At 37.5% G+C, this 26945-nt stretch overlaps 1 protein-coding gene across 1 annotated transcript in view; it reads left to right on the forward strand.

The window, feature by feature from the left end:
- TBC1D19 (TBC1 domain family member 19) overlaps positions 1-26945 on the forward strand; it is a 186461-nt gene that overhangs the window by 123773 nt on the left and 35743 nt on the right. Inside the window, exons 10-13 of the mRNA XM_049790236.1 lie at positions 416-454; positions 2353-2465; positions 13250-13324; positions 18938-19000. Coding sequence (XP_049646193.1) covers positions 416-454; positions 2353-2465; positions 13250-13324; positions 18938-19000 — 290 coding nt within the window. The remainder of the gene's footprint in view (positions 1-415; positions 455-2352; positions 2466-13249; positions 13325-18937; positions 19001-26945) is intronic.

Consider the following 26945-nt stretch of genomic DNA (forward strand, 5'->3'; position numbering starts at 1 on the left):
GTAAGGCAAGCACTTTAGCTGTTGTAATATCTCTCTAGCTCCCTGCGTAATTAATAGCCTGTGTATAGTGGGATTTCACCTATGTAGTGTAAAGATTTTCACTAGATATGCTTCAATGTAGTTTGAATAGAAGAGTTTTTTGCAGATGAAGTTATCAACCAATTTTGTTTTACTTTTGGGGAAAAAAATCAAAGATAAATGGACAGGAATATTTTGTGTTTTGGAACAATTTGCTTGTTTGCTTTGTTTTCTTCTGATTAAATACTTTATTGACCCTTTTATTTTCTATATACCTTAAACAGCTTAAAATAGTCTCATTTTCTGTGGAAACTATTGAAAAAACGGACCGAACATTATCCTAAATTTGGCTAATCTTATTTGTGTTAATAATTTTAATATCTCTTTCTATATTTAGAACTTTTTGAAAATGAGCATGTACGTATTGGGCAGAAAGGTAAGCTTTGTTTATATGTATCATAATTTATGAATATGAGGCTGTCCTTTATAAATGTTTCTTAGCTCCCAACTGAAATTTGATTTTTGAAAAAATAAAATTTGAAAGAAGTTAAAATTTAACTATGTAGGTATTATAATTAGCAGTCCTTATACAGAAGAGAAATGCATTTTTTGGTTTATCAAGAAATGACAGATGAAGAACTATACAGATGTGTCACTGAAAAGGAAATAATAACTAACAAACAACATCCCTCAAGAATGTTAGTAGCTTAATCTATTCAGCGGTCGAATTTCATTGAAAATCATAGCAGTAGATTTCTCCTTTGATGCACCCACACGCTTCTCATTAGTGTTAATGAGAAGATTCTCCTGCAGCCAGAGAAAATGAAGCCACCGTGCTTCCTGGCAGCTCCTCACAATGCAAAGCTTAATAACCATGATGCTGTTTATGTACTGTGCACATTTCTCTCCCCGCCTTTTGAAGGTTTTATCCGTTGCTTTTGTAAATCCTATTCTGTTCTTTGAATTACAAAATGCAGAGAAGTCTTTGAGTTAGAAATGAACCTTTGGTAATTATAGTGTCATGCAGTTCATCTTCTCGGAATCCTATTTATTGAAAATGTTTCATTTATATGATTTCTCATTTTCACCAGTGTTAATTAAAGAGATTTCATCTCTCTTATTTCATATGATCCTTTAGTTTCTTGACATTTTTACTTAGTGGAAGATTTTTCTCCTTGTGCTACTTGTGCTTTTTGCCCTTTCTTTCTGTCCACTTCTCATTGATAGCCAAGTACATAGAGGTACTTCTTGAGAGTTGTGAGGGTGAGGAAGGAGAGAGAGAAAGAGAGAAGAGAGGAGAGAGGGGTGGAGGGACACAGAGAAAGAAAGAGAGAGAGAGAGAGAGAGAGAGAGAGAGAGAGAGAGAGAGAGAGAGAGATATGAGCGATGAGTATGGCTAATGTCCTTCTGCAGGCCAGGCCAGGCACACTGAGCTGTGCAAGGAGCTGGAAAGCCCCTTGTCAGCCCAGAGACCAGGCCAGAGGGAACTCAAGGCCAGAGGCCTGGCCCTTTTCTTTAAAAAAATAAATGCAGGAACAATAGTGCTGCCACATGGCTAGTGTGTTTTCTCTTGGGGACGGGGTTGTTTGTTGGAGGACCTTTGTTTCAAGGCTAACAGGTATTTTTATTAAAGAAATTCAAACAAATAAAAAGCAAAAGTATATTAACTTTGTGGGTTTGATTGTTGACAGGTTTGAGCAACTTAAAATATTAGTTCTTCTACATTATTTTACTTTTTTTTTAGATTTCTATCGATATATGCGGCTTGCCAAGAAATCATATACTCTAGACTATAAATATCCTGTAGTCTTTTAAATTCTCATTACTTCAGATACTATACAGTATCCAAATACTAGAACATCAATGAATTTGTTGAATATGTATATGTATGCTGTATATATATTATACATAGATATAAGAAACTCAAAGTTTCTGTGAATATGACTTTACTTGATTGTGGGATTTAATTGTGAAACCAATTATACATATTAATCTATTTTAGGATGTTTAAACAACATATCCATGGACTGTTCATATATGTATATATAATATACATATATATTATTAGTTTCACATCCAGGGAGTCATGGTGAAAACAAGATGACTTCAATTTACTGGTTGACAAACTTATCAGTGAAGGGAAGGCTTGAAACTTAGAGCGCTATAAGTTGAATCACATCAAAATTCAGAAAGTGTAAGAAGATTGTCAGGACATAATGTAATTTTAGATATAAAGATAAAATGTTAGCTTCCCCAGAGATTTTTAATTAAGTATGCCAGAGTAATTTCATACCTAGGAAACTTCGTAATGAGATCTTAATATGCTTTTGTCAGTTCTAGTGGAACAAGATAGCGCTGCTGCCCAACAGTACATCAGACAAGGAAGCCCCACAGCTCTGAGGGCCGAATTGTGGGCACTCATTTTGAACATCTCAAGCCAGCCTGAGGTGAGGAGGGAAAGGAGGTGCCACCTTTGAACTTTTGCTATTTTTCAACAACCATTTATTCTGTTCATATAATCTTATGCCCTTTCTTATTTTCAAAATTATTCTGTTGTTGAGTTCTGAAACAGCCTGATTTTAATTGTGTACTTATCATTAGAAGATATTGTTGTCAAGCATTAAAAATGTGGACTTGTACAGCTAGCAGAACAGTAAGTAACATTTTAAGGAATTAAGTCTGGGGTCAGAGCAGTGGGTTGTGTGTTCGCCTTCACCTACCCAGGTTCAATACCCATCACCTCCTCTAGTTCCTGCCAGGATTGATCACCTGAGCTTAAAGCCAAGAGTAAGCCCTGAATGCCACCAAGGGTGTGTGCACCATCCCTGCACATGCATACAGACAAAGACTGACAGACAGACAGACAGACAGACACAGACACACACACAGACACACACACACACACACACACACACACACACACACAGAAAGAAATTAAGTCTGCCAATTTAACTTAGATATTTGAAGATGGGTAGTTGAATTGGGAGGGGTGGTAGAACAGGGAGAAGTAAAGATTGGCAAAACAATAATAAAGCAGGTAAGGTGTTTCCGTGCACGTGGCCAATCCAGACTTGATCTCTGGCACCCCATATTGTCCTCATAACATTGCCAGAAGTGATTCCTCAGCATTGAGCCAGGAATTCCTGAGCATTGCCAGGTGTGGCCCCAAAAATAAACAAAAAATTGTTGATTTGGTAAATGAGTATTTTGTCCCTACTGTAAAATTCAAAAGATGTCCTATATTATGATTCAGAACATTGACAAATTATTTGGATATATTATTTGTGGTTTTGGTGGGGAGGGTGAGTGACACCACACCTGGCAGTGTTCAGGGCTTATTCCTGACTTTGCGCTCAGGAATCACTTCTGGCAGGGATCAGGGTACCATATGGGATGCCGGGGATCAAACCTGTGTCTGTGTCAGCTGCATGCAAGGCAAGTGCCCTACCCACTGTGCATCTCTCTGGCCTCATGGACATATTATTTTGTAAGAATAAGAATGTTTTATTTTAGGAAAGATAATAACTAGGAAGGGAAGATAACCAACAGATAATATAGTCAACAGAGAAAAGTTCTATTTTAGAATATTCTTAGTGAGAATTTAACTTAAACTTGTTTTCTGTAAGCCCATTAGTCATAGAAGGCATCTATGTAAACATTTAATAAACAACATATCAGAATTTCTCTATTCTAGTGGTTAAAACTGGGCTTTAGATAGGTATAATAACCAAACACTGTATGTGGTGGTGTCCAACTCAGGAAGCATTTTTTTTTTCTGTGCAGTTAGGATGTTTAAACAACTTGTCCAGGGCACTCTTCATGCTCCATTCCAGATCCTGCCCTCCGGCATTTCAAGGATCCCATTTCTCAAGGGATCCACTCAGCTCAGCAGCCAGGGAGAAAGCCTGGTGCTCAAGCGGAGCAATGGGAATGGTGTTTAGTGTGTGCTCTGCCTTGATAACACAGGAGAAACCTTGGCAGGTGTGACCTCAATGCATAGCCCCACCACCTCCACATCCCCTTTTATCCTTTTGTGAAATTAAGATAATTTGACATATGGTATCAAATATTTTATAGGCATTTCTCAAACTAGTATCATGTGATACCACACACATTTGTAGTGCTTTGATGTTTGCAAGTCTAACCTCTGAACAGAAATGTCATAAATTGGGGCCGGGCGGTGGCGCTAAAGGTAAGGTGCCTGCCTTGCCTGCGCTAGCCTTGGACGGACCTTGGTTCGATCCCCCGGTGTCCCATATGGTCCCCCAAGCCAGGAGCACCTTCTGAGCACATAGCCAGGAGTAACCCCTGAGCGTTACCGGGTGTGGCCCAAAAAAAAAACCAAAAAAAAAAAGAAATGTCATAAATTGAAGCAAAGGAAAAAAAATTTTTGGGTTTTGGAATTAGAGACCTAAACTCATCTATCTCACCAATTTACTTGAAATATGTCAGTGAACTCATTCCTTAAATTTCTTCAAATCTCAATATATACATACTTAAGTCATATATATATATACACACACACATGTATATTAATAGTACTGTATATACTCAGGTCATACAGGTTATTTGATTCGGTGTGTGTGCACCAAATCAAATGCATGTAGTCTCCAATTGTCTTGCTGTCATCTGCTGCAGGGTCAGTGCTTCAGCTTAGTCCACAAGTCGCGGCTGATCTGAACAGGTAGGCGGCTGAACTGAACTGGATGCCACTGAACTGTTTAACACACAATATTTGGTGGCACGTTTAATTAAGTGAAAAACCCATTTAAGGCAATAAACTCGTGTAAATAAATGTTTACAAATCCTGAATCCTTCTAATCAGGGGTTTTGGAGTATACGGATTCAGGATTTTTAACCATTTATTTACAATGCTTTACAGTTTTAAATGTTTATTCAATTCATTAAAGTTGCCATTGAATACTATGGGTTAATATGGTATGTTAATGGTATACAGTACATCAAACAATCATGTATTGTAAATATAATGTATTTATATATTTACTTATGTATTTATGTACTGATATCTCAATTGTAATTGTTTTGGGTATATATTTTTATTTTTGAAATTTTTTTCCAATGGCTGCTGCATTTTCCACCTCAGCTTATACTCGAGTCACTAAGTTTTCCCAGTTTTTAGGGTAAAATTGGGGGGGTCAGCTTATACTTGAGTATATAGGTAATATTTACATCACAGTTGTAAGAATTAAATGAAATAATATAAGTCATGTATATATGATACATATATGAGCAGTAATAGGTATTAATATGTGCTGTAATTGCGTATTATTAAAACTGCAAGATTTTGTGGGGTTTTTGTTGTTGCTGTTGTTGATTTTATTTATTTTTTGAGCTACATCTAGTATCGATCAGGGTTTATTCCTTTTTTTAATTTTTTAATTTAAACAACTTTATTACATACATGATTGTGTTTGGGTTTCAGTCATGTAAAGAACACCACCCATCACCAGCGCAACATTCTCATCACCAATGTACCAAATCTCCCTCCTCCACACCCAATCCCTGCCTGTACTCTAGACAGGTTTTCTATTTCCATCATACATTCCCATTATTAGGATAGTTCAAAACATAGTTATTTCTCTAACTAAACTCATCCCTGTTTGTGGTGAGCTTCATGAGGTGAGCTGTAAACTTCCAGCTCTTTTCTCTATTGTGTCTGAAAGTTATAAAAATGAAAGACCTCATCTATTGTTGACTTCCATATTCTCTTCTAAACAGGAACTTATCATATTTGCTCTTTCTTTCTTTTTTTTTTTTTTTTTTTTTTTTTTTACTATTTTTAACCTATGTTCTTAAAATATTTCACAACGCTTTGGGGAGAATTGCCATTTTAATGATGTTAACCCTGCCAATCCATGAGCAGGGTATGTGCTTCCATTTCTGCGTGTCCTTTCTTATTTCTTGGAGCAAAGTTTTATAGTTTTCTTGTATAGGTCCTTCACATTTTTAGTCAAGTTGATTCCAAGATATTTGAGTTTGTGTGGCACTATTGTGAATGGGGTTGTTTTCTTAATGTCCATTTCTTCCTTATTACTATCGGGGTATAGAAAGCCCATTGATTTTTGTGTGTTAATTTTGTAGCCTGCCACCTTGCTATGTGAGTCTATTGTTTCTAGAAGCTTTTTCATAGAGACTTAAGGGTTTTCTAGGTAGAGTATCATGTCATCTGCAAACAGCCGAGAGCTTGACTTCTTCCTTTCCTATCTGGATTCCCTTGATATCTTTTTCTTGCCTAATCGCTATAGCAAGTACTTCCAGTGCTATGTTGAATAGGAGTGGTGAGAGAGGACAGCCTTGTCTTGTGCCAGAATTTAGAGGGAAGGCTTTCAGTTTTTCTTCATTGAGGACAATATTTGCCACTGGTTTGTGGTAGATGGCCTTAATTATATTGAGAAAGGATCCTTCCATTCCCATCTTGCTGAGAGTTTTGATCAAGAATGGGTGTTGGACCTTATCAAATGCTTTCTCTGCATCTATTGATATGATCATGTGATTTCTGTTTTTCTTATTGTTGATGTTGTGTATTATGTTGATAGATTTACAGATGTTAAACCAGCCTTGCATTCCTGGGATGAAACATACTTGATCTTAGTGGATGATCTTCTTAATGAGGCATTGAATCCTATTTGCCAGGTTTTTGTTGAGGATCTTTGCATCTGTATTCATCAGCGATATTGGTCTGTAATTTTCTTTTTTGGTAGCATCTCTGTCTGGTTTAGGTATCAAGGTGATGTTAGCTTCATAAAAGCTATTTGGAAGTGTTCCTGTTTTTTCGATTTCATGAAAGAGTCTTACCAGGATTGGTAGAAGTTCCTCTTGAAAGGTTTGAAAGAATTCATTAGTAAATCCATCTGGGCCTGGACTTTTGTTTTGGGGCAGACATTTGATTACTGTCTTAATTTCCTCAATAGTGATGGGTGTGTTTAGATTTGCTACATCCTCTTCCTTCAACCGTGGAAGATTATAAGAGTCCAAAAATTTATCCATTTTTTCCAGGTTTTTATTTTTAGTGGCATAGAGTTTCTCAAAGTAGTTTCTGATTACCCTTTGGATCTCTACCATATCAGTAGTGATGTCTCCTTTTTCATTCCTTATACGACTTATCAAGTTTCTCTCTCTCTCTTTCTTTCTTAGTTTTGCCAGTGGTCTATCAATCTTGTTTATTTTTTCAAAGAACCAACTTCTGCTTTGGTTGATTTTTTGGATAGTATTTCGGGTTTCCACTTCATTGATTTCTGCTCTCAGCTTTGTTATTTCCTTCTGTCTCCCTCTTTTTGGGTCCTTTTGTTGAGTACTTTCTAATTCTATGAGCTACGTCATTAAGCTATTCAGATATGCCCCTTCTTCTTTCCTGATGTGTGCTTGCAAAGCTATAAATTTTCCTCTCAGTACCGTTTTGCTGTGTCCCATAGGTTCTGATAGTTTGTGAATCTATTGTCATTTATTTCTAGGAAGGTTTTGATTTCTCCTTTGATTTCATCTCAGACCCACTGGTTATTCAGTATTAGGCTTTTAACTGCCAGGTATTAAAGTTTTTCTTCTGTGTCCCTTTGTAGTTCACATATAATTTCAGGGCCTTGTGGTCAGCGAAGATAGCCTGCAAAATTTCTATCCTCTTGATATTATGGAGGTATGTTTTATGTGCTAGCATGTAGTCTATCCTGGAGAATGTCCCATGTACATTAGAGAAGAATGTGTATCCAGGCTTCTGGGGGTGGAGTGTCCTGTATATATCTACTAGGCCTCTTTCTTCCATTTCTTTTTTCAGGTCTAGTATATTCTTGTTGGGTTTCAGTCTGGTTGACCTGTCAAGTGTTGACAATGCTGTGTTGAGGTCTCCCACAATTATTGTGTTGTTATTGATATTATTTTTCAGATTTGTCAAAAATTTTATTAAATATTTTGCTGGCCCTTCATTCGGTGCATATATGTTTATGAGAGTGATTTCTTCCTGCTGTATGAATCCTTGATTAATACAAAATGTCCACCTTTGTTCCTTACAACTTTGCTAAGTATATAGTTTGCATCATCTGATATTAGTATGGCCACTCCAGCTTTTTTTTGGGTGTTGTTTGCTTGGATGATTTTCCTCCAGCCTTTTATTTTGAGTCTGTGTTTTTTCTGACTATTCAGGTGTGTTTCTTGTAGGCAGCAGAAGGTTGGATTCAGTTTTTGATCCATTTAGCCACTCTGTGTCTCAACTGGTGCATTTAGTCCATTGACATTGAGAGAAAGAATTGTCCTGGGTGTTAGTGCCATCTTTATATCGAAGTTTGGTGTGTCTGTTGGTCAGTCTTGTCTTAAAGTAGGCTGTTCAGTTTTTCTTTTAAGAATGGTTTTGAGTCTGTAAAGTTTCTGAGCTGTTGTTTGTCTGTGAAACCATGTATTGTTCCTTCAAACCTGAAAGTGAGTTTTGCTGGGTGCAGTATTCTAGGCAAAGCATTTATTTGATTGAGTTTTGTCACTATGTCCCACCACTGCCTCTGGCCTTAAGTGTTTCCGGTGACAGGTCTGCAGTAAATCTCAAGGATGTTCCCTTGAATGTAATTTCTCTTTTCAATCTTGCTGCTTTCAGAATTCTGTCTCTTTCTGTGGGATTCGTCATTGTGTCTAGTATGTGTCTTGGGGTGTTTTTTCTGGGGTCTCTTTTAGTTGGTACTCTTCAGGCATGCAGGATTTGATCGCATGTATTCATTAGCTCTGGTAGTTTCTCTTTAATGATGTTCTTGATAGTTAATTCTTCCTGGAGATTTTCTTCCTGGGTCTCTGGGACTCCAATGATTCTTAAGTTGTTTCTGTTGAGCTTATCATAGACTTCTATTTTCATCTGTTCCCATTGTTTGAGTAATTTTTCCATTGTTTGATCATTTGCTTTAAGGCTTTTTTACAATTTCTTCTGCTGTATGGAATTGTTATTCATCTCATCTTCCAGTGTACTAATTCTATCCTCAGCTGCTGTTAACCCATGGGAAAGCACAACCGTGTTTTTCTTCAATTCATCTACTGAGTTTTTCAGACCTGTTATTTGATCTGAAATTTCAGTTTGGAGTTTTCTGATTTCTATCTTCATATTCTCTTGATTCTTATTAGTGTTCTCTTCTATACTTTCTTTGAGTTCTTTGAACATCTTCCATATTGCGACTGTAAAGTCCTTATCTGAGAGACTGACTAGTTGGTTGGCCATGTTCTGGTCATCAGAGTTGCCATCGTCATTCTCTATGTCTGGTGCGGGTCTGCATTGTTTCCCCATTGTCACACTTGTATTGTGGGTTTTTCTACGTGTTGTGGTTGTTTCCATTGGCTAAATGATGTGCACGGCCGGGAAGTGAAGCGGAGCGGCCATTCTCCTCTGGCTCCACCCCTTCTGGGCTTGTAAACTCACCTCCAGGGAAGGCTCCAGGGAAGGCAAGCCATCCACAGATGAGCCACACACAGGATGAAATGAGGCCAAAAATGGAGCACATCACAGAAGACAGGCAGATAGGGGTGCTGGCATCTGAGTTCTAGCAGAGTTCAGCGGCTTCCCCTTTCTGGGCTTGTAAACTCACCTCCAGGGAAGGCTCCAGGGAAGGCGAGCTGTCTCTAGGGAAGACGAGCCATATGCAGAGCCACACACAGGACGAAATCAGGCCGAAAATGGAGCACAGCACTGAAGACAGGCAGATAGGGGTGCTGGCATCTCTTTTTTCATATCTTTTACCTATAACATATAGCTGAAGAGATACAGAGAAACTGGCCTGTGGAGTCTTCTGGGTGCAGCCCCTGCCTCTGTAGTTTGTGTATCGTTTCTTCGGTTTTTTTTTTAAATATCTATAAGCACCATGATTTCAAACACATTTGTAGTTGGGTTTTAGTTATAAAATAGTACACCTCTTTTTACTAGTGCAACCTTTCCACCACCAATGCCTTCTCTTTTTGTTTTTTTTTTTTAATGTCCATTTCTTCTTTATCATTATTTGTGGATAAGAAGGCCATTGATTTTTGCATGTTAATTTTGTATGCTGTCAATTTGCTATATGAATCTCTTGTTTCTAGAATCTTTTTGGTAGAGTCTTTAGGATTTTTTAAATATAGTATCTTGTCATCTGCAAATAGTGAGAGATAGGCCCTTGATATCTTTTTCTTGCCTAATAACTATGGCAAGAACTTCCAGCACGATGTTGAATAGGAATGGTTAGAGGTGTCAGCCTTGTTTTATACCAGATTTTAGAGGAAAGGCTTTTTATCTCCATTTATCTCCATTGAGAATAATATTTACCATTGGAAACAAGAATAAATTAAACATTGTTAGACTGTTTTATAGTAGCATTTTTCACATTAAGACTTTGGTAGTTTTTATATTTATTTTTTTATTTTTGGTTTTTGGGCCATACCCAGTGATGCTCAGGAGTTACTCCTTGCTTTGCACTCAAAAATTGTTCCTGGCTATAGGGACCATATGAGATGCCAGGGATCAAACCAGGTCCGTCCTGGATTAGCCACGTGCAAAGCAAACGCCCTACCACTGTGCTATCGCTCTGGCCCCAAGACTTTGATATTTTAAAACCAGTCAGTTTCATAGAAAATGTGAGAAGGGTACAGAGATTTTTTTTTTTTTGGTTTTTGGGTTACACCCGGCAGTGCTCAGGGGCTACTCCTGGCTGTGTGCTCAGAAATAGCTCCTGGCAGGCACGGGGACCATATGGGACACCGGGATTCGAACCAAACACCTTTGGTCCTGGATCGGCTGCTTGCAAGGCAAACACCGCTGTGCTATCTCTCCGGGTCCTTTTCTTTGATCTTAAGCTTTTGTTTTATTTATTTAAACTATGATTACACAGTTGTTTATCGTTTGACTTTCAGTCTTATATGTGCTCCACCCTTCACCTGTTAACATTTCCCATCACAAATGTCTCCAGTTTCCCTCTCCTTCCCCTCACCCTGCACCTCTGGGGCAGGAATTTAACTCCTTTCAGGGTGAAAAGATTTTTCCATGTGCCCATGACATTGCCACCACTCTGCATGTCACCCAGTTAATACTTCCATTAGAGTGGCGCATTTGTTAAAATTGATAACTTATTTTGAAACTTAGTACTCACCCAAAGCCTGATGTCTATCATTCTATTATAAGATTCATAAACTTGATGGTTTCTGCATTTTTATGACAGGTATTTATCACTGTTATATTATACCAGGTATTTTTACTGTCCTGAAAATTCTAGGAGCTCTGCCAGTTTGTTTCCTTCTACCATACTACAACAACTAATATTTTCACTATTTCACAGCTTTGCCTGTTCTTGACTGTTTCATGAAATTGTTCTCCACTCTTTTTTTTTTTTTTTTTTTTTTTTTTTGTTTTTGGTTTTTTGGGCCACACCCGGTGAATCCTTAAATTATATGCCTGGGGCCAGTGAGGTGGCGCTAGAGGTAAGGTGTCTGCCTTGCAAGCGCTAGCCAAGGAGGGACCATGGTTCGATCCCCCAGTGTCCCATATGGTCCCCCCAAGCCGGGGCAATATCTGAGCGCTTAGCCAAGGGTAACCCCTGAGCATTAAACGGGTGTGGCCCAAAAACCCAAAAAAACAAAAACAAAAAAAAGTATATGTCTGACACAAAAGAGAGAAGGGCTGGAAGTTACAGCTCACCTCGTGAAGCCCACCACAAACAGGGATGAGTTTAGTTAGAGAAATAACTACATGTGAACTATCCTAATAATGAGAATGTATGAGGGAAATAGAAAGCCTGTCTGGAGTACAGGCGGGGGTTGGGTGGGGAGGAGGGAGATTTGGGACATTGGTGATGGGACTGTTGCACTGGTGATGGGTTGTGTTCTTTACATGACTGATACCCAAACACAATCATGTATGTAATCAAGGTGTTTAAATAAAATATAAAAAATTACATGTCTGAAAACAATTTTTTTAAATTTACTTCAACATAAGGGAATAAATAATCAGGCCCTAACAAATCATAGGTCAGTTAGCATGACTTTGTTTATCTGTTTATTTATTTTGGTTTGGGCCACACCCAGTGATGCTCAGGGGTTACTCCTGCCTATGCACTCAGAAATCACTCCTGGCTTAGGAAATCATATGGGATGCTGGGGAATGAACCTTGGTATGTTTTAGGTCAGCCTGTGCAAGGCAAATGCCCTACTGCTATGCTATCACTCCAGCCCCAGTTCTCCACTCTTAACATCTGTTTCACTTTCTGTAGTTTCAGGTACGAATCAATCATGGTCTAAAAATATTATCTATGATAAAGATATTTTGGGTGAAGTCACATTCATAAAACTTTTATTATGTAAAATCTTAAAGTTGTTCTACTTTATTATTTAAATATAATAAAAGTAAACTTTTATTCATTTTTATTGCATGTAATTTATATATTTGACTTTTTATATAAAACATAATATGTTTATTATTCCATATTTATAGGGGACTGATTCTAGGACACTAACAATTACCAGAGGACTTCTTAGCAATTTCTATCAATTAAGACTAATATACTTAAAATTCCAGAAGTTCTGCTCAGTCTTAGTTGTTTAAGTCAGACCTCTTGAATTAGAGATCTTGGTTTTTGAAAAAAGTCTTAGGCCAAAGCCTAGGCTAGGGTCTTTCTTGTTCCCAGAAAGAGTTCTGCTCAGTCATGGTTGTCGAAGTCAGTCTTCTATAAACAATTAAGACTAATATAAAACAAATGTACCTCTGTCATATGCTATCTTATTACTTCTGCTATCAGATTTATTATGTTTAAACTTAAAAATACAGCAATTTGGATATTTGGTAAAAACAGGTTATCTAGGATAAAATCTTAAATACCTTTGAGACCTTAGAAGAAAGCAAGTTGTTTTTCTATCAGACTTTATTTTTTCAAATGCAAATGGTAATAATTTCTGAACTTTTGATGGTATGGGATTAAATGAGTAATTTATTTGTATGATGTAGAATAGTACTTGTCAAGTAGCAGTTATTTAGTAAATAGTATATTTGGTATTATAGTTCATTAGTTTAGGAAACATTGACTACCCAGAGGTGCCAAATCTACTCTACGTGAAATGGTTAATTGTGTGCTTACTATTGTCCAAGTTTGAAGAATATAACTTTAAGCAAAATAGTTACTTTTCCTTTGTATTTATGATGCTACTAATGATTATTATTCAGTAAAAGTTGTAATTTTTATGAATGTAACTGACCTTTAGTATTTTGTTTTAATTTTACTTTTAAAATTAGGATATATTATATTATGAGCAGCTTAAAACCAACGTGATACAACATGACCTTTTGGTGGACAATTTAATTTATAAAGTAAGTAAAAATAAGAATAATTTTTCTATTAGTAGTGTTAAACAATTCACAAGGCACCTTAACATGCAAGGCGAACATTATGCATGATGATTCATATTAACCTTGAAAAATAATTCTCACTTTTCTTTACACTTGTGAAGCTAGAACTCATTTCAGCGCTTCTGTTTCTTTATTGCCTTTTTTTTTTTTTTTTTTTTTTTTTTTTTTTTTTTTTTTTTTTTTTTGGTTTTTTGGGCCACACCCGGTGACGCTCAGGGGTTACTCCTGGCTATGCGCTCAGAAGTCGCTCCTGGCTTGGGGGACCATATGGGACGCCGGGGGATCGAACCGCGGTCCGTCTCCTAGGCTAGCGCAGGTAAGGCAGGCACCTTACCTCCAGCGCCACCGCCCGGCCCCTCTTTATTGCCTTTTTAAAAATAATTTTTCATTGAATCACCATGAGAGACATATTTTACAAAGTTGTTCATGTTGAGTTTCAGTCATACAATGTCCAACACCCATCCTTTCACTAGTGCGCATTTCTTGCCACCAGTGTCTTCAGTTTCCAAACTCTTAACTTCATTCAGTGTTATCATCTTTCTTTTTTAAGCAATTCTCATGATCCTTTTTTGGCCCTCTGATATTTTTTCCAGTTTTTGGCCTACACCAGAGGAGCTCAGGTCTGATTCCTTATTCCCCCGGTGTCCCATATGGTCCCCAAGCCAGACGCGATTTCTGAGTACATAGCCAGGAGTAACCCCACACTGAGTGTGGCCCAAAAAACAAAATAAATAAATAAATAAATAAAGTCATGCTAACTGACCTATGGTTTGTTAGGGCCTGATTATTTATTACTTATGTTGAAGTAATTTTTAAAAAATTGTTTTCAGGGCCCGGAGAGATAGCACAGCGGCGTTTGCCTTGCAAGCAGCCGATCCAGGACCAAAGGTGGTTGGTTCGAATCCCGGTGTCCCATATGGTCCCCCGTGCCTGCCAGGAGCTATTTCTGAGCAGACAGCCAGGAGTAACCCCTGAGCACCGCTGGGTGTGGCCCAAAAACCAAAAAAAAAAAAAATTGTTTTCAGACATATAATTTAAGCACTCAAGGTTTTTTTGTTTGTTTTGATTTTTTTTTTTTTTTTGGATTTTGGATCATATCCAGTGACGCTCAGGGGTTACACCTGGATATGTGCTTAGAGATAACTCCTGGCTTGGGGGACCATATAGGATACCAGGGATAGAACCCAAGTCCATCCTGAGTCAGCCACGTGCAAAGCAAACACCCTACTACTGTGCTATCACTCTGGCCCCTCAAGGTTTTTATTTTTACGTTAGAGAAGGTGCATTGAGTTTTTAATCTCTTGGCATCTGATAATAAAGTGAAAAATTAATATGTAGGTGACCTGCACAAGATATGGGATATGACTGGTTCTGGATTAATAATTATGCTACTCAAAAAATTATGCTACTGTTTTGGGGCCATACCCAGAGTTGCTCAGAGATCACTCCTAGCAGTGCTCAGGTGACCATATAATGTGCCAGCGATCAAACCTGGGTCATGCACATGCAAGGCAAGTGCTTTATCCACTGTATTATTCTCTGGCCCTGCAACATAAAGGATTTGAATTTTAAACTTAGATTTGTAAAACAATGAGAACACTATTATTCTTTTTTTGGGGGGGGCACACCCGTTTGATGCTCAGGGCTACTCCTGGCTATGCGCTCAGAAATTGCCCCTGGCTTGGGAGGACCATATGGGACGCCGGGGGATCAAACCGTGGTTCTTCCTTGGTTAACGCTTGCAAGGCAGACACTTTACCTCTAGCACCACCTCGCCAGCCCCAGAACAGTATTATTCTATCTTTAGAAATGAGAAAGCAGTTGCACTTCAAGAAAACCTCCAATGTCTGCCTCTCCAGAATATAACCCAGGTTAATAATTAATTAATAATAACAATTACTAAATATTTAATTCTTAGTATATTTAATATTCTAAACTTTCTGAAAATTGTCATTATATCCTGAGAAATAATTTTAAAACTTAGCATGGCAGGACCAGAGAGAAAGTGCAGTATGTAGGGCATTTGCCTTGCACACAGCTGACCTGGGTTTGATCCCTGATGTCCATATGCTCCCCCAAGTATTGCCAAGACTAATTCCATAGTGTAGAGCCAGGAGTAATCTCTGAGTTTTGCCATGTGTAGCCCCCAAAACTCAGATAGCATCATTGAGGTTATAAATGATAAGTGCATTTTTCTGCAAAAAATATCATGCATATAAATAGTGTATAGTGCATGGGAAATTAGAGAGGGAGTAGATTATTCAATACATGGGCAACTTTGTAAGAGTTTTAACAAAGACTGGATTCTTTTAAAAAATTGCATATGAACCATTATAATTTTTATAATTTTCTAATATCATTTCAGCCACATATTGACATACTATAGCATAGTAGGAAGTAGTGTTGTGCCATTTTACAGTTGAGGGAACTGAGATTAAAGATTTTAAATGTAAGTGCCAGAGAGATAATAAAGGGGTTTAGGTAGTTGCCTATCCCAATTTGATCTTCATCACTACTTATTGTCCCCACTGAGCACAGACAGAAAATAGTGATCTCTGAGAACAGAGCCAGGAATAATCCCTGAGTACCTTTGGATGTGGTACACCCCAACCCCCATTAATAAAAAATGATTTCTTAAATGTACTTGATGGAGGGGCCGGGCGGTGGCGCTGGAGGTAAGGTGCCTGCCTTGCCTGCGCTAGCCTAGGACGGACCGCGGTTCGATCCCCCGGTGTCCCATATGGTCTCCCAAGAAGCCAGGAGCAACTTCTGAGCGCATAGCCAGGAGTAACCCCTGAGCGTCACAGGGTGTGGCCCAAAAACCAAAAAAAAAAAACAAAAAAAAAACAAAAAAAAAAAAATGTACTTGATGGAGTATTGCAAATGACAGTGCCTAAAAGTGACAGAGAAAGAGAGAGAGGGAAGTAGAGGGAGGAATGGAGAAGAAGAGAAAGAGGGAAGAAAGAGAGAAAGGGGGGAATAGGCAGGCTAGGGTGGGGGTAGGAGGGAAACTAGGGACATTGGTGGTGGAAAGTGGACACTGGTGAAGATATTAGTATTGAACTTTATATGACTGAAACTTAATCATGAACAACTTTGTAACTGTATCTCACAGTGATTCAATTAAAAATCTATTAAAGGAAAAAATCTGATAAAAATAGTTTAAAAAATTGATGCAACTAGCGGATATCAAGCAGAGTGAAATCAATCAGAAGGAAAGGGATAGATACATTAAGACCCACTTATATGTGGGTCTTAAAGATATGCCTTGAGAACCTTTGAACAACAGAGGTTCAAATGTAGCACAACAGGAGAACTGACCCACACAATTGAGTTGGTGGTGGTAGGGGGGTTTGAGTGAGATATGTAATGGGATCCTTGGGGAGGGATGTAGGTGCACTGGTGATGGGTGTGGAGTTGGATTTATGTGCATGAGAAAGCATTATTAACAGCACCATAAACCACATCATCTTAATTATTAATTAAAACCAAATAGTTTGAACTGACATATTAAGTAGCAAAGCCAAGAATAGAACCTAGGCCATCTGACTTCACATTTTTACCCACTCCCTCTGCTAAAGTGAAGACGGTGTAGTGGCCTGAAGGCATGGCACTCTGGGAGACTTTAAATAGATTTGGATTACAGGTGCTACTATTAACTCTGAGGTCAAAGGATCATACTCAGGATTATTTTAGCAACAGCCTAGCCTCTCTTTGGGTCTCCAAGACCTTACACTAACTCTTTTCTATCGAAATAAGAAGAGTCTCAAATGACACAATCAGGGAATGACAGCAACATGAATTTCAGTTTGAGTCATTGAAGACGATCTACTGTGTAAAACAATAAAGCTGTATTATTAGTCCTCGCTTTCAACAAGGTGAGTGCTTTGAGGGCAATATTACATCCCCAGTTGTTGCTAACTTACGTTGGGCTCTGCTGATCTTGTTGGAACAGCTCCAGACATTATTAAAGTCAGCCCTTGAGGGAATGAGCATTTTAAAAAGATTACTTGGAAGTTTCATTATAGCTCTCTTGGGCAAAGACTCATTTTTAATAACTTAAAATGAAGGAGAATTGCTTTATTGGTTAAAGAAATGAATTGAACAAGACATACCAAATATAAAACATCATTATAATCTCCATAAGCTAAAATATTAAATGCGTTTGTCTGAATTGAGTTTTGTTATTTTTTTTTTCCCAAAGCATGTCTACCTTCTACAGTTTTTCACCACTTAGCTTTGTTCCACTAGGGTTGTATTTTTGTGTTTTGTTTTGTTTTCTCATTTTTGCCATTTTAACAGAGATAACAGTATTTGTAATACTGTTAGTTATACTTTTCATACAGACTTTATTTTAACATCATACCCATTACCATGCTGCCCACATTCCTTCACCAGTGTCCCAAGAATTTCCAACCCCATGTAAGTTCCTTTCTATAGATGAAATTTTCAATTGTAATGACGTTAGCCATTCTTAGTTCTTTTATAATGTCTCTTCTATATATCCCACATAGACAAAAGATCTTGTTTGTTTGTTTGTTTGTTTGTTTGAGGACCACACCCAGCGGCGCTTGGGAGTTACTCCTGGCTCTACACTCAGAAATCACTCCTGGCAAGCTCGGGGGAACATTATGGGATGCTGAGGATCAAATCCTAATTGGCCGTGTGCCCAATCTAGAAAGTATGATTTCCAGTTGCTCATTTAGAAGACTGGTCCTTGCTCCTCTCTTCATCCCTATCTTTCAGTTTTTCCAGACTCGGCATACATTATTGGCATTATTGCCTCTGGAGTCACCTATGATTCATTTTGTTCTGACTTCTGCATTGCTCAATTTTCTAGATTACGTAATACCATGAATTTTTGTAATATCTTCTCTCTGATGGTACCCATATTTCTACTATCTGTGTTTTTTACTGTGAGATTGTAGACTTGTTCAGGGGAGAGACTTCGTCTGAGGGAGATAATTGATGACTTGCAAGTGAATAATCACAAAGGCACAGGAAACATTTGGTATTTTGAGAGAATGACAGGAATATGTCCTTGAAATATGAAAGACAAAATTGGAACAGTAGTGTACATTTTTATGGCTATTTCTGGATGCTCTGATTGCACATACTTTTTCAACCTTAAGACCGCTAAGATTAAAAGCAGTGAAAGCAAATAAGTAATAAGAAATTACTAAAAACCCTAAAGCAATTCAAGTAATTTGTTCCACATGTCAAATAAATAATGATCAAATTTGATTTTATAATCATTCTTTTTTTCTTTGAAGTCAAAACAGGTTTTACTGGATGGTACTAAGGAAGGGTTGGGAGAAGAGAAGAAAAAGAAAGAGTAACATGCGCAAAAGAGAACCAGGCTTCTCCATAGGCCCAAACAACCCTCGTAACACAACTAGCATGAAAGTCCCTATCACAAGAGGGGAGTTGCGGGTGACATGTACTCTGGTCATACATATGGCTTATAATCATTTTAAAAATAATATAAAATCATTGTGGAATTGTTTCTAAATACTAAAGATTACAGATATAATAATCACTTAAATTCTTTCCAATATTCTCTTTTAATTATAGGATGTGAAGTTGACCGCAAGCAATGATGATTATTATTTTGTTTTTGAAGATTATTTATATCAGGTAAGTTGAAAATAAATTGTTCATTCAGGGGTGAGGAGCATTGCAACTGGTGGTGCTCTGTGCTCAGGCATGCTTTGCAAGGTATGGTCAAGGGAGCATGCAGTGTCAGGGATTGAGCCAGGACTGACTGCATCCAAGGAAAGTACCTAGATCTCTACATTGTCTCTCCAGCCCCATTACCCTGTTTTAAGTTCTCTAACTCTTAATATTTCAGGAGAAATCTTTATTGTTAAGTATGCGTTCCTGAAATTTAAGCCATGTTTTGTTTTTTAAAAACGAATTCCATTTCCTGTTTGGTATAAGCTTTTTTTTTAACTTACTTTCCCCCGTTGGACAAAGTTAACTTTCATTTAACAGTGGGGAATCAGATGGGAGAAAGTTCCAGTGAGTACATGTATGACTCCTTGTCATTGAATTTATGACAATCTAGGGAGATAAAGGCAGCTTCTTAAATTGGATTCATTTAAGTCAGATTCATATTTAAGACATCCCAATATGTTTAGTATTTAAATGTATTTAGTATGAAATACCAAATGTAGTGTGTTGTATGAAAGTATTTTACATGCACTTTCCTACAATAAATGTTTGAAGTATTTTAAATAATTTAAATGTTGAAACATTTCAAATGTTTTAAATATTTGAAATTAGTTCTCAGTGTTAAGATTACTGTGATCATTTTATACCTGACAGCTGTAGATCTCTGGATCCCTTTTTAGATGTTTTCAGGTCTGTTAAAATAAAAACATTTGATCATAAATAGAAAATATATAATATATAAAGGATTGCGTAGTTGTTCATTTTTCTAATGTTACACAATATATTTGATTTTGAGTGACTGTCTATGTAAATATTATGGATAAAATATTGATAATATATAATAATTTCTTCTTAATTAAATGTTCTTGGTTTAATTCCAGTACCACATGGGCTCCTCTGTCCCAAGTACTAACAGCTATAGCCCTGGTGGTCCCCAAGTATGGTCTCCGAATGTGTATCCCTACAACAATAAAAATAAACAATTAAATGCAAATCAGGCTCAGATATTTGAATTGCCAGAATTTTATTTTCTACCAGCAGTACAGTGAACTCGTGTGTGTGTGTGTGTGTGTGTGTGTGTGTGTGTGTGTGTGTGTGTGTGCGCGTGCACCTCAAAGAAAAACAAGCACAGAGCAATAGCACAGTGGGGAGGGCATTTGCCTTGCAAATGCCTTGCAACCTGGGTTTAATCCCTGGCATCCCATGTTGTGTCTAAGCACCGCCAGGAATGACTATTCCCTAAATGCAGAACCAGGAGTAATTTCTGAGCACCACTAGATATGGGCTAAAAAAAAGAATTTAAAGTAATCTCCAGTGTCTAAATATCTCATAAAATGTGATTATAAAATTGGAGTTTCAAAGGATCAAGAAATAATGTTTTAAAATTTAAAAACATTTTAATGATTTTAAAGCATGTTCATTTAACAACTTTTTTATAATTTTAAATGTATAATTATTACAAATATATAGTAGATTTAAAATTTTATTCTTTATTATAGTTATTAAGAGTTGAATTTACAAAATCGTATCAAATTTGACTTTTGTAGCTATTTAAATTTGATACCTAATCTTTGTATTAAACAAAAATTGAACATGCAGATAAAGTTACTGCTTCATCATAATTTATTAGTTTATTGATAAGTTCTGCACTTAAGTAAAAATTAACCCTTCAGAATGCAAAAGGAACTGCACAGACCTATACTTAGCAGAAAAATCATTGGTAAAGTATTTTAAAAACAAATATTTAACTAAAACTTTTTGCTCTAAAGTCAGGTACAAGACAAAGATATGTCCACATTAAACAATATTAAGCCTAGTATTAGAAATTACTACAGCAGTCAGAAAGAAACAGATCAAAGAAATTCAGATTGGCAAATAAAAAGCCAAACTAACACTATTTTCAAGTGACTTGATATAGCATATAGAAAAATCTAAAGACTGTTTTTAAAACCTCCCAGAGAACTGGAATTGTTACTGGAGGTACTGGTATATTGCTCTGCAGCTGTAAAATAATGATTTTAATATTACTTAAAACTGATACCTCAATGCAAAATAAACTTTAACAAACATAGACATAAAATGTAGAGTAGGTAGTGGGCTAAAAAATCTGTTGCAGGGCCCGGAGAGATAGCACAGCGGTGTTTGCCTTGCAAGCAGCCGATCCAGGACCAAAGGTGGTTGGTTCGAATCCCGGTGTCCCATATGGTCCCCCGTGCCTGCCAGGAGCAATTTCTGAGCAGACAGCCAGGAGTAACCCCTGAGCACCGCCGGGTGTGGCCCAAATACCAAAAAAAAAAAAAAAAAATCTGTTGCATATATTAACATATTGTAGGAGAGAAAAATTACATGTTTCATTTATTTTTGTGTTAAAAAATCTCAAATATGAATAAATTTTATAAATAAGGTAAAAAGCTATTCAGTAAAATTATGTCATGAAAATAACAGAAGATCCCAGAAAATGAAGACATATTTCTGTTTATGGATTTAAAGAATCAACATTATTAAACTGATCGCCTTACCCAAAGTAATTTACAAATGCAATATAATTTCCATGGTATTGTTAAGGGCATAGAATAAATACTAATAAAATTTATTTGGAGGAGCTAAACCAGAACAACAGTGGGGTGGGCGCTAGCCTTGCATACAGCCAACCCAAGGTTAATCCCTTGCACAACATAGCATTCCCCCCCTAAGCAATATCAGGGTTAATTAATGAGTGCAGAGCCAGGATTCAGCTTTGAGCAATACTGGATATGGACTCCAAACAAAACTAGATTGATTATTATGAAATAAAAAATTTATATGAATGATGAAACTCCCATAATAGCCAAAATGGTCCTAGGGAAAAAACAAAAAAGAGTCATTGTCATTGCATTTCCAGAGGTTTTTGTGGGTTTTGGGTTTTTTGTTTGTTTGTTTGTTTTTTGTTGTTGTTGTTGTTTTTAGCATTCCCAGAGTTTTATCTTTTCTAAAGCAATGGTGATTAAAACGGCTTGATATTAGAATAAAGAAAGATTCTCTTATGAATGGAGTATAATTGAAAACCAGACATAAACCATCCAATGTATGGTCTTTGGATTTACAACAAAGTCTAGGTGCATGAAGTGGAGTAAGAAGAAACTCTTCAACAAATAGTTCTAGGAAGACTGAGGGCCTCATGTAAGAAAATGAAGTAAAGGCCTTAGGTAGAGCTCTCTAAAGTTTCATTCTCAGAAGAATCTTCTAAAGGAAGATGTAAACTCGCTGGCAAAGAAAAAAAAGCAGAAATAAACAAATGAGACTGCATCAAACTAGAAGTTTTCTGCACTATGAAAATTATGGGGTGTAAAATGGGGAAAAATTACTCATACATCAAAAATATCCACAATATCTAAAGCACTCTCAAATCTCAACATAAAAACTTCAAAAAAAGGGGTAGAGGAGATAAAGAGTTCTGCAGAGATAACATAAATATGGTCAACCAAGCATATGAAAAGCATTCATCACTGGTTATCAAGGAGATTTCAGTCAAAAAAAACAACAGCCTCAACCAGCAAGAATGGTGTATTTATCAAAATTATCAGAAACAATGAGTGCTGGTGGGATGTGGCTTAATAAATAAATAAATGAATGAATAAATTAATTAAGGGGGCTCTGCTCCATTGCTGGTGGGACTGTTTGAATCAGACTCTGGAAAATGGTTTGAAGACATCTCAAAATGTTAAGAATGTAGAGCTTCTGGGGCCAGAGCAGTGACACATGTGATAGGGCATCTGCCTTGCATGTGCTAACCTAGGACAGACCACAGTTAGATCCTCCCGGCATCCCATATAATCTCCCAAGACAGGAGCAGTTTTCGAGTTCACAGCCAGGAGTAACCCCTGAGCATCACCGGGTGTGGCCCCAAAACAAAAAACCAAAAAGCTTCTGTTTGGATAACTACTCCAGGAACACAAAAGCATTTAAAGCATTTACCCCAAAGGACATGGACACGCCTGTGTTCATGGCAATACTAGACATATACAATAGCCAGGATCTAGAAACTACCACAGTGCCCAGCAACATGTGAATGGGTAAAGAAATGCTATATTTCTCACACAATTCAACCACGTGAGAAGATAAATTCTTGGCAGTTTGCTGCAACATGGACGGAATTGGAGGAAATCAGTTTTGGGTGAAGGGAGTCAGAAAAACAAAGACAAACATCAAATGAGCTCACTCCACCAAATTATAAAAGAAGCCAAGCAAGGGATTAGCTGATTCCCAATAAAAACAACACTGAGTTATGGTTAGTAGATCGGTGATCTGAGGATGGGGGGGGTGGATCTGAAGAAGATAATGGTGGAAGGATGTTGGCACTCCGGTGGTAGGCATAGTACAGCCACACTATATGTAATAGGCAATAATATTGTTAACTTTTTAAATAAAATTTTATATGAAATAAAATTTAAAAAATTCTAAAAGACACTGGAAAGTTACATTTAAGCACAAATAAAATTTTTATTTATTTTCCAGTTAGCTATTCAATTCCACTATGAGCCATCTATAAACTTGAGCCATGATACATTTATCCCTCTCCTCTCTGGTCAGCATGATGGAAGCTTCCAGATAAAAATCTACACAGGAAAGGCAGCTAGCCAGCACCTCTCATGTCTTTCAGCTATATTTGCAAATGCAAAATTCCAGAAGAAAGTGTATATATTTGTAAGTGTCTGTGTATATTTGTATATCTACCACATCCTCTTTAATATGTCCATTTACAGTCCATTGGTTGCTTCTGTATGTTGATTCAGAGATTAATGCTTCAGTGAATGTACTTCTTTGTGAACGATAATTTGACTATAGCAAGAGATTTTTTTGGTTTGGTTTTTGTTTGTTTGCTTGTGGTTGTGGTGCTCACAACCCCGGGAATAACCCCAGTGGTGCTCAGGGTTACTCCTGGCTCTGTGTACTCAGGAATTACTCCTGTCAGTGCTTGGGGTACCATATTGGATGCTGGGGATTGAACCCTGGTCAGTTTGTGTGGAAGGCAAATGCCTTACCCACTGTACTCTCTCTTTAATCCCTTTACAATGTTTTCTATCTGGTCTCTGGTCTTTTCATATTCTGTGTGTCTATTTGTTGTCCTATGACATTAGTGATTTGATGAGGATAAATGAGTTTAGAACTACAGTGAATAGCTTTAACAGTCAGGGCATGCCACATGGAGCATGGCCTCAGTGAATGAACAAGAGGGTATGCATGTGAAAGATGTCGATTCCATGCTCCACGTTATAATTACTTTCTTTTGAGTTGCGGCCATTTCATGCCCTTCACCTACTTTTCAGTGACAATTATCAGAAAAGTCTTTACTCTGATTAAGTATGCTGCCCACCAATTCTGTGATTGCAGTGTGCAATTCAACGTAACTTGAAAGAGGCATACAGATATAATTGCTTACTTAAATTCATGAGTTCTTTGTTCTTGAGTTCTTTGTTTTGTCCCTTGGTTCTATTTTCATCTCTTCTTCCAGCTGATGACTGAGTCCTGTTTCTGAATTAAAATACTTAAGAGTTTTGAAAACGCACTCATTCTCTCACCATTAGATTACCCCTTCCTCCTCTGCATTTATCCTTGTTAAACTGCCTTGCTGGTTTGCTTTACATTTACAGTCCCTGAATGTGTATTCTAAAAAATATCTGCTCAAACACAAAGTTCATTTCCTCTTGATACTACAAGATAGTGTACTTGTTAAGTCTTTTCCATTGTCAATTTTTCTCTGTTGGGTCACAGCTATCAATATAAAAATAATATCTGGGGCCCGGAGAGATAGCACAGCGGTGTTTTGCCTTGCAAGCAGCTGATCCAGGACCTAAGGTGGTTGGTTCGAATCCCGGTGTCTCATATGGTCCCCCGTGCCTGCCAGGAGCTATTTCTGAGCAGGCAGCCAGGAGTAACCCCTGAGCATCGCTGGGTGTGACCCAAACACCAAAAAAATAAAAATAAAAATAATCGTATTTGAAAGACAAAAACAAAAGAAACAAAACCAAAAAGTATTCTTCATTCCATATCCTTTGCATCTACTATTCCAGTCTTCTGTCCCTTATTCAACAAAACACCTTGAAAAGATTTGTGGATATTGAGCTCGAGAAATAGTACAGCAGTTAGGGCATTGCTTTGCATGCAGCTGGCCTGGATTAGATCCCTGACACCCTATATGGTCCCCTGAGCCTGCCAAGTGTGATTCCTGAGAATGGAGCCAGGAGTAAAACTAAGTATAACCCCAAAACAAAACAAAACAAAAATATTTTGTAAATATTACTTTCACTTTTTCCCCCTCTTCCTTATTCAGAAGTTTTGCCCAAGTGCTCCACCAAAGGCCCTAGAGTGACTTCATTATTGAGTCCAATGATCAGTTCCCACTTCTTTTATTTTCTGTTTAGCCAGGTACTCTAATAATGTTTTTCCCTTGGCTTTCTTTCTTCACCTGGCAGCTTGAACATTGTGCTTTGCATTTCCTTCTGCGGGCATTCCCCCCATTTCTTCTGGTTCTCCTCATCTCCATGTCCTACTTCTGGAGGACCCTGAGATTCTTGAAGTGTATTTCCCCTGCACCTTGCCCTTGGTAGTCTCATCTAGTCTTACAACTTGAAATACTATCTATACCGTGACAGCTCTCAATTCTGTATCTCTTTCAAGACCTTTCCTTTTAACTCCTGGCATGCCTATCTGCTCCCAGAGAAGTATTCTTGAGCTAAAACTCATGACACCAGATTTACTTTATGGTCATATCTATCATCGAATACTTTTCCCATTAACTGCCCACGGTGTGCACAGGCATTCTTATCCTCCATATCATTGAACACCATATGGCATATAATATAGTTTTTTCTTTTTATTCCCCTATATTCCTTCATGAAAATATATTAATGTTATAAGAATAGTTATTTGGCGGTCTTTTATTCATAGTTATATTCTCAGTCCCTGTAACAGTGCCTACCATTTTGTAAGTGTTTAGTAAGTGCTAGTCAGAAAAAAGGGGAAAAAAAAGACAGAAATAAGGGGCTATAAAATGCAGGATCAGGAGAATTTAGGTAACTGCATATAAATCAAGGTTGAAATACATGGGAGAATCAAGAATGACTGGACCTTTAAACATGATGATACTAGGAATTAAGAGAAGAAACACAAGAAAAATGTTTAGTTTGGAATTCAGGGGAAGAGAGAAGGGAGAAATTTTTTTCTGTTTTTTCCCCCATAAAAATGTAACAAGACAAGAGGGGCCTGAGGGATAGCACAGTGGGTAGAGTGTTTGCCTTGCACACGCCTGACCCAGCTTTGATCCCTGGATCCCATATGGTCCCCAAGCCTGCCAGGGGTGATTTCTGAGTGCAGAGCCAGGAGTTACCCCTGAGTGTCACCGGGTGTGGCCCATAAAACAAAACAGCAAGCGCCTGGGAAGAGAGGATAGCAGGTAGGGTACTTTTCCTGAATGCAACTGACCTAGATTCCATTCCCAGCACCATATTTGGTCCCCTAGCACAGCCAGGAATAAACTTTGAGCATCCCCAGATGGAATCCCAAAGCAAAAAGTCTAAAAAAAATTGATAGGAAAGGAATTCATATGCAAGCAAGAAACAGATCCAGAAACAATTTTTTCTCTCTCACTTTGTTCTGTCATTACAAGTGAGGTTATGAGCACTATTTTTAGCATTTATTTATGGAGAGTTTATTAGGGAGCAGACTCTACTCTGGATATCTTGGCACTTTATAATTAATTCTTATAATACTTCATGGAGCAACTTATTCACATTTTACAGATGAAGACAAGACTTAGAGTACAGCTTCGTGCAACTATCACTACCCCAAACCAGGTCTGTCTATATTTAGAGCCCTGTGGCCACAACTGCCCAGGAATTTATAAAAATTTGAAGAGGATTTCTAAGTCATT

The sequence above is a fragment of the Suncus etruscus genome, chromosome 16, assembly GCF_024139225.1.
Source record: "Suncus etruscus isolate mSunEtr1 chromosome 16, mSunEtr1.pri.cur, whole genome shotgun sequence".
In the NCBI taxonomy this organism is placed as follows: Eukaryota; Metazoa; Chordata; class Mammalia; order Eulipotyphla; family Soricidae; genus Suncus; species Suncus etruscus.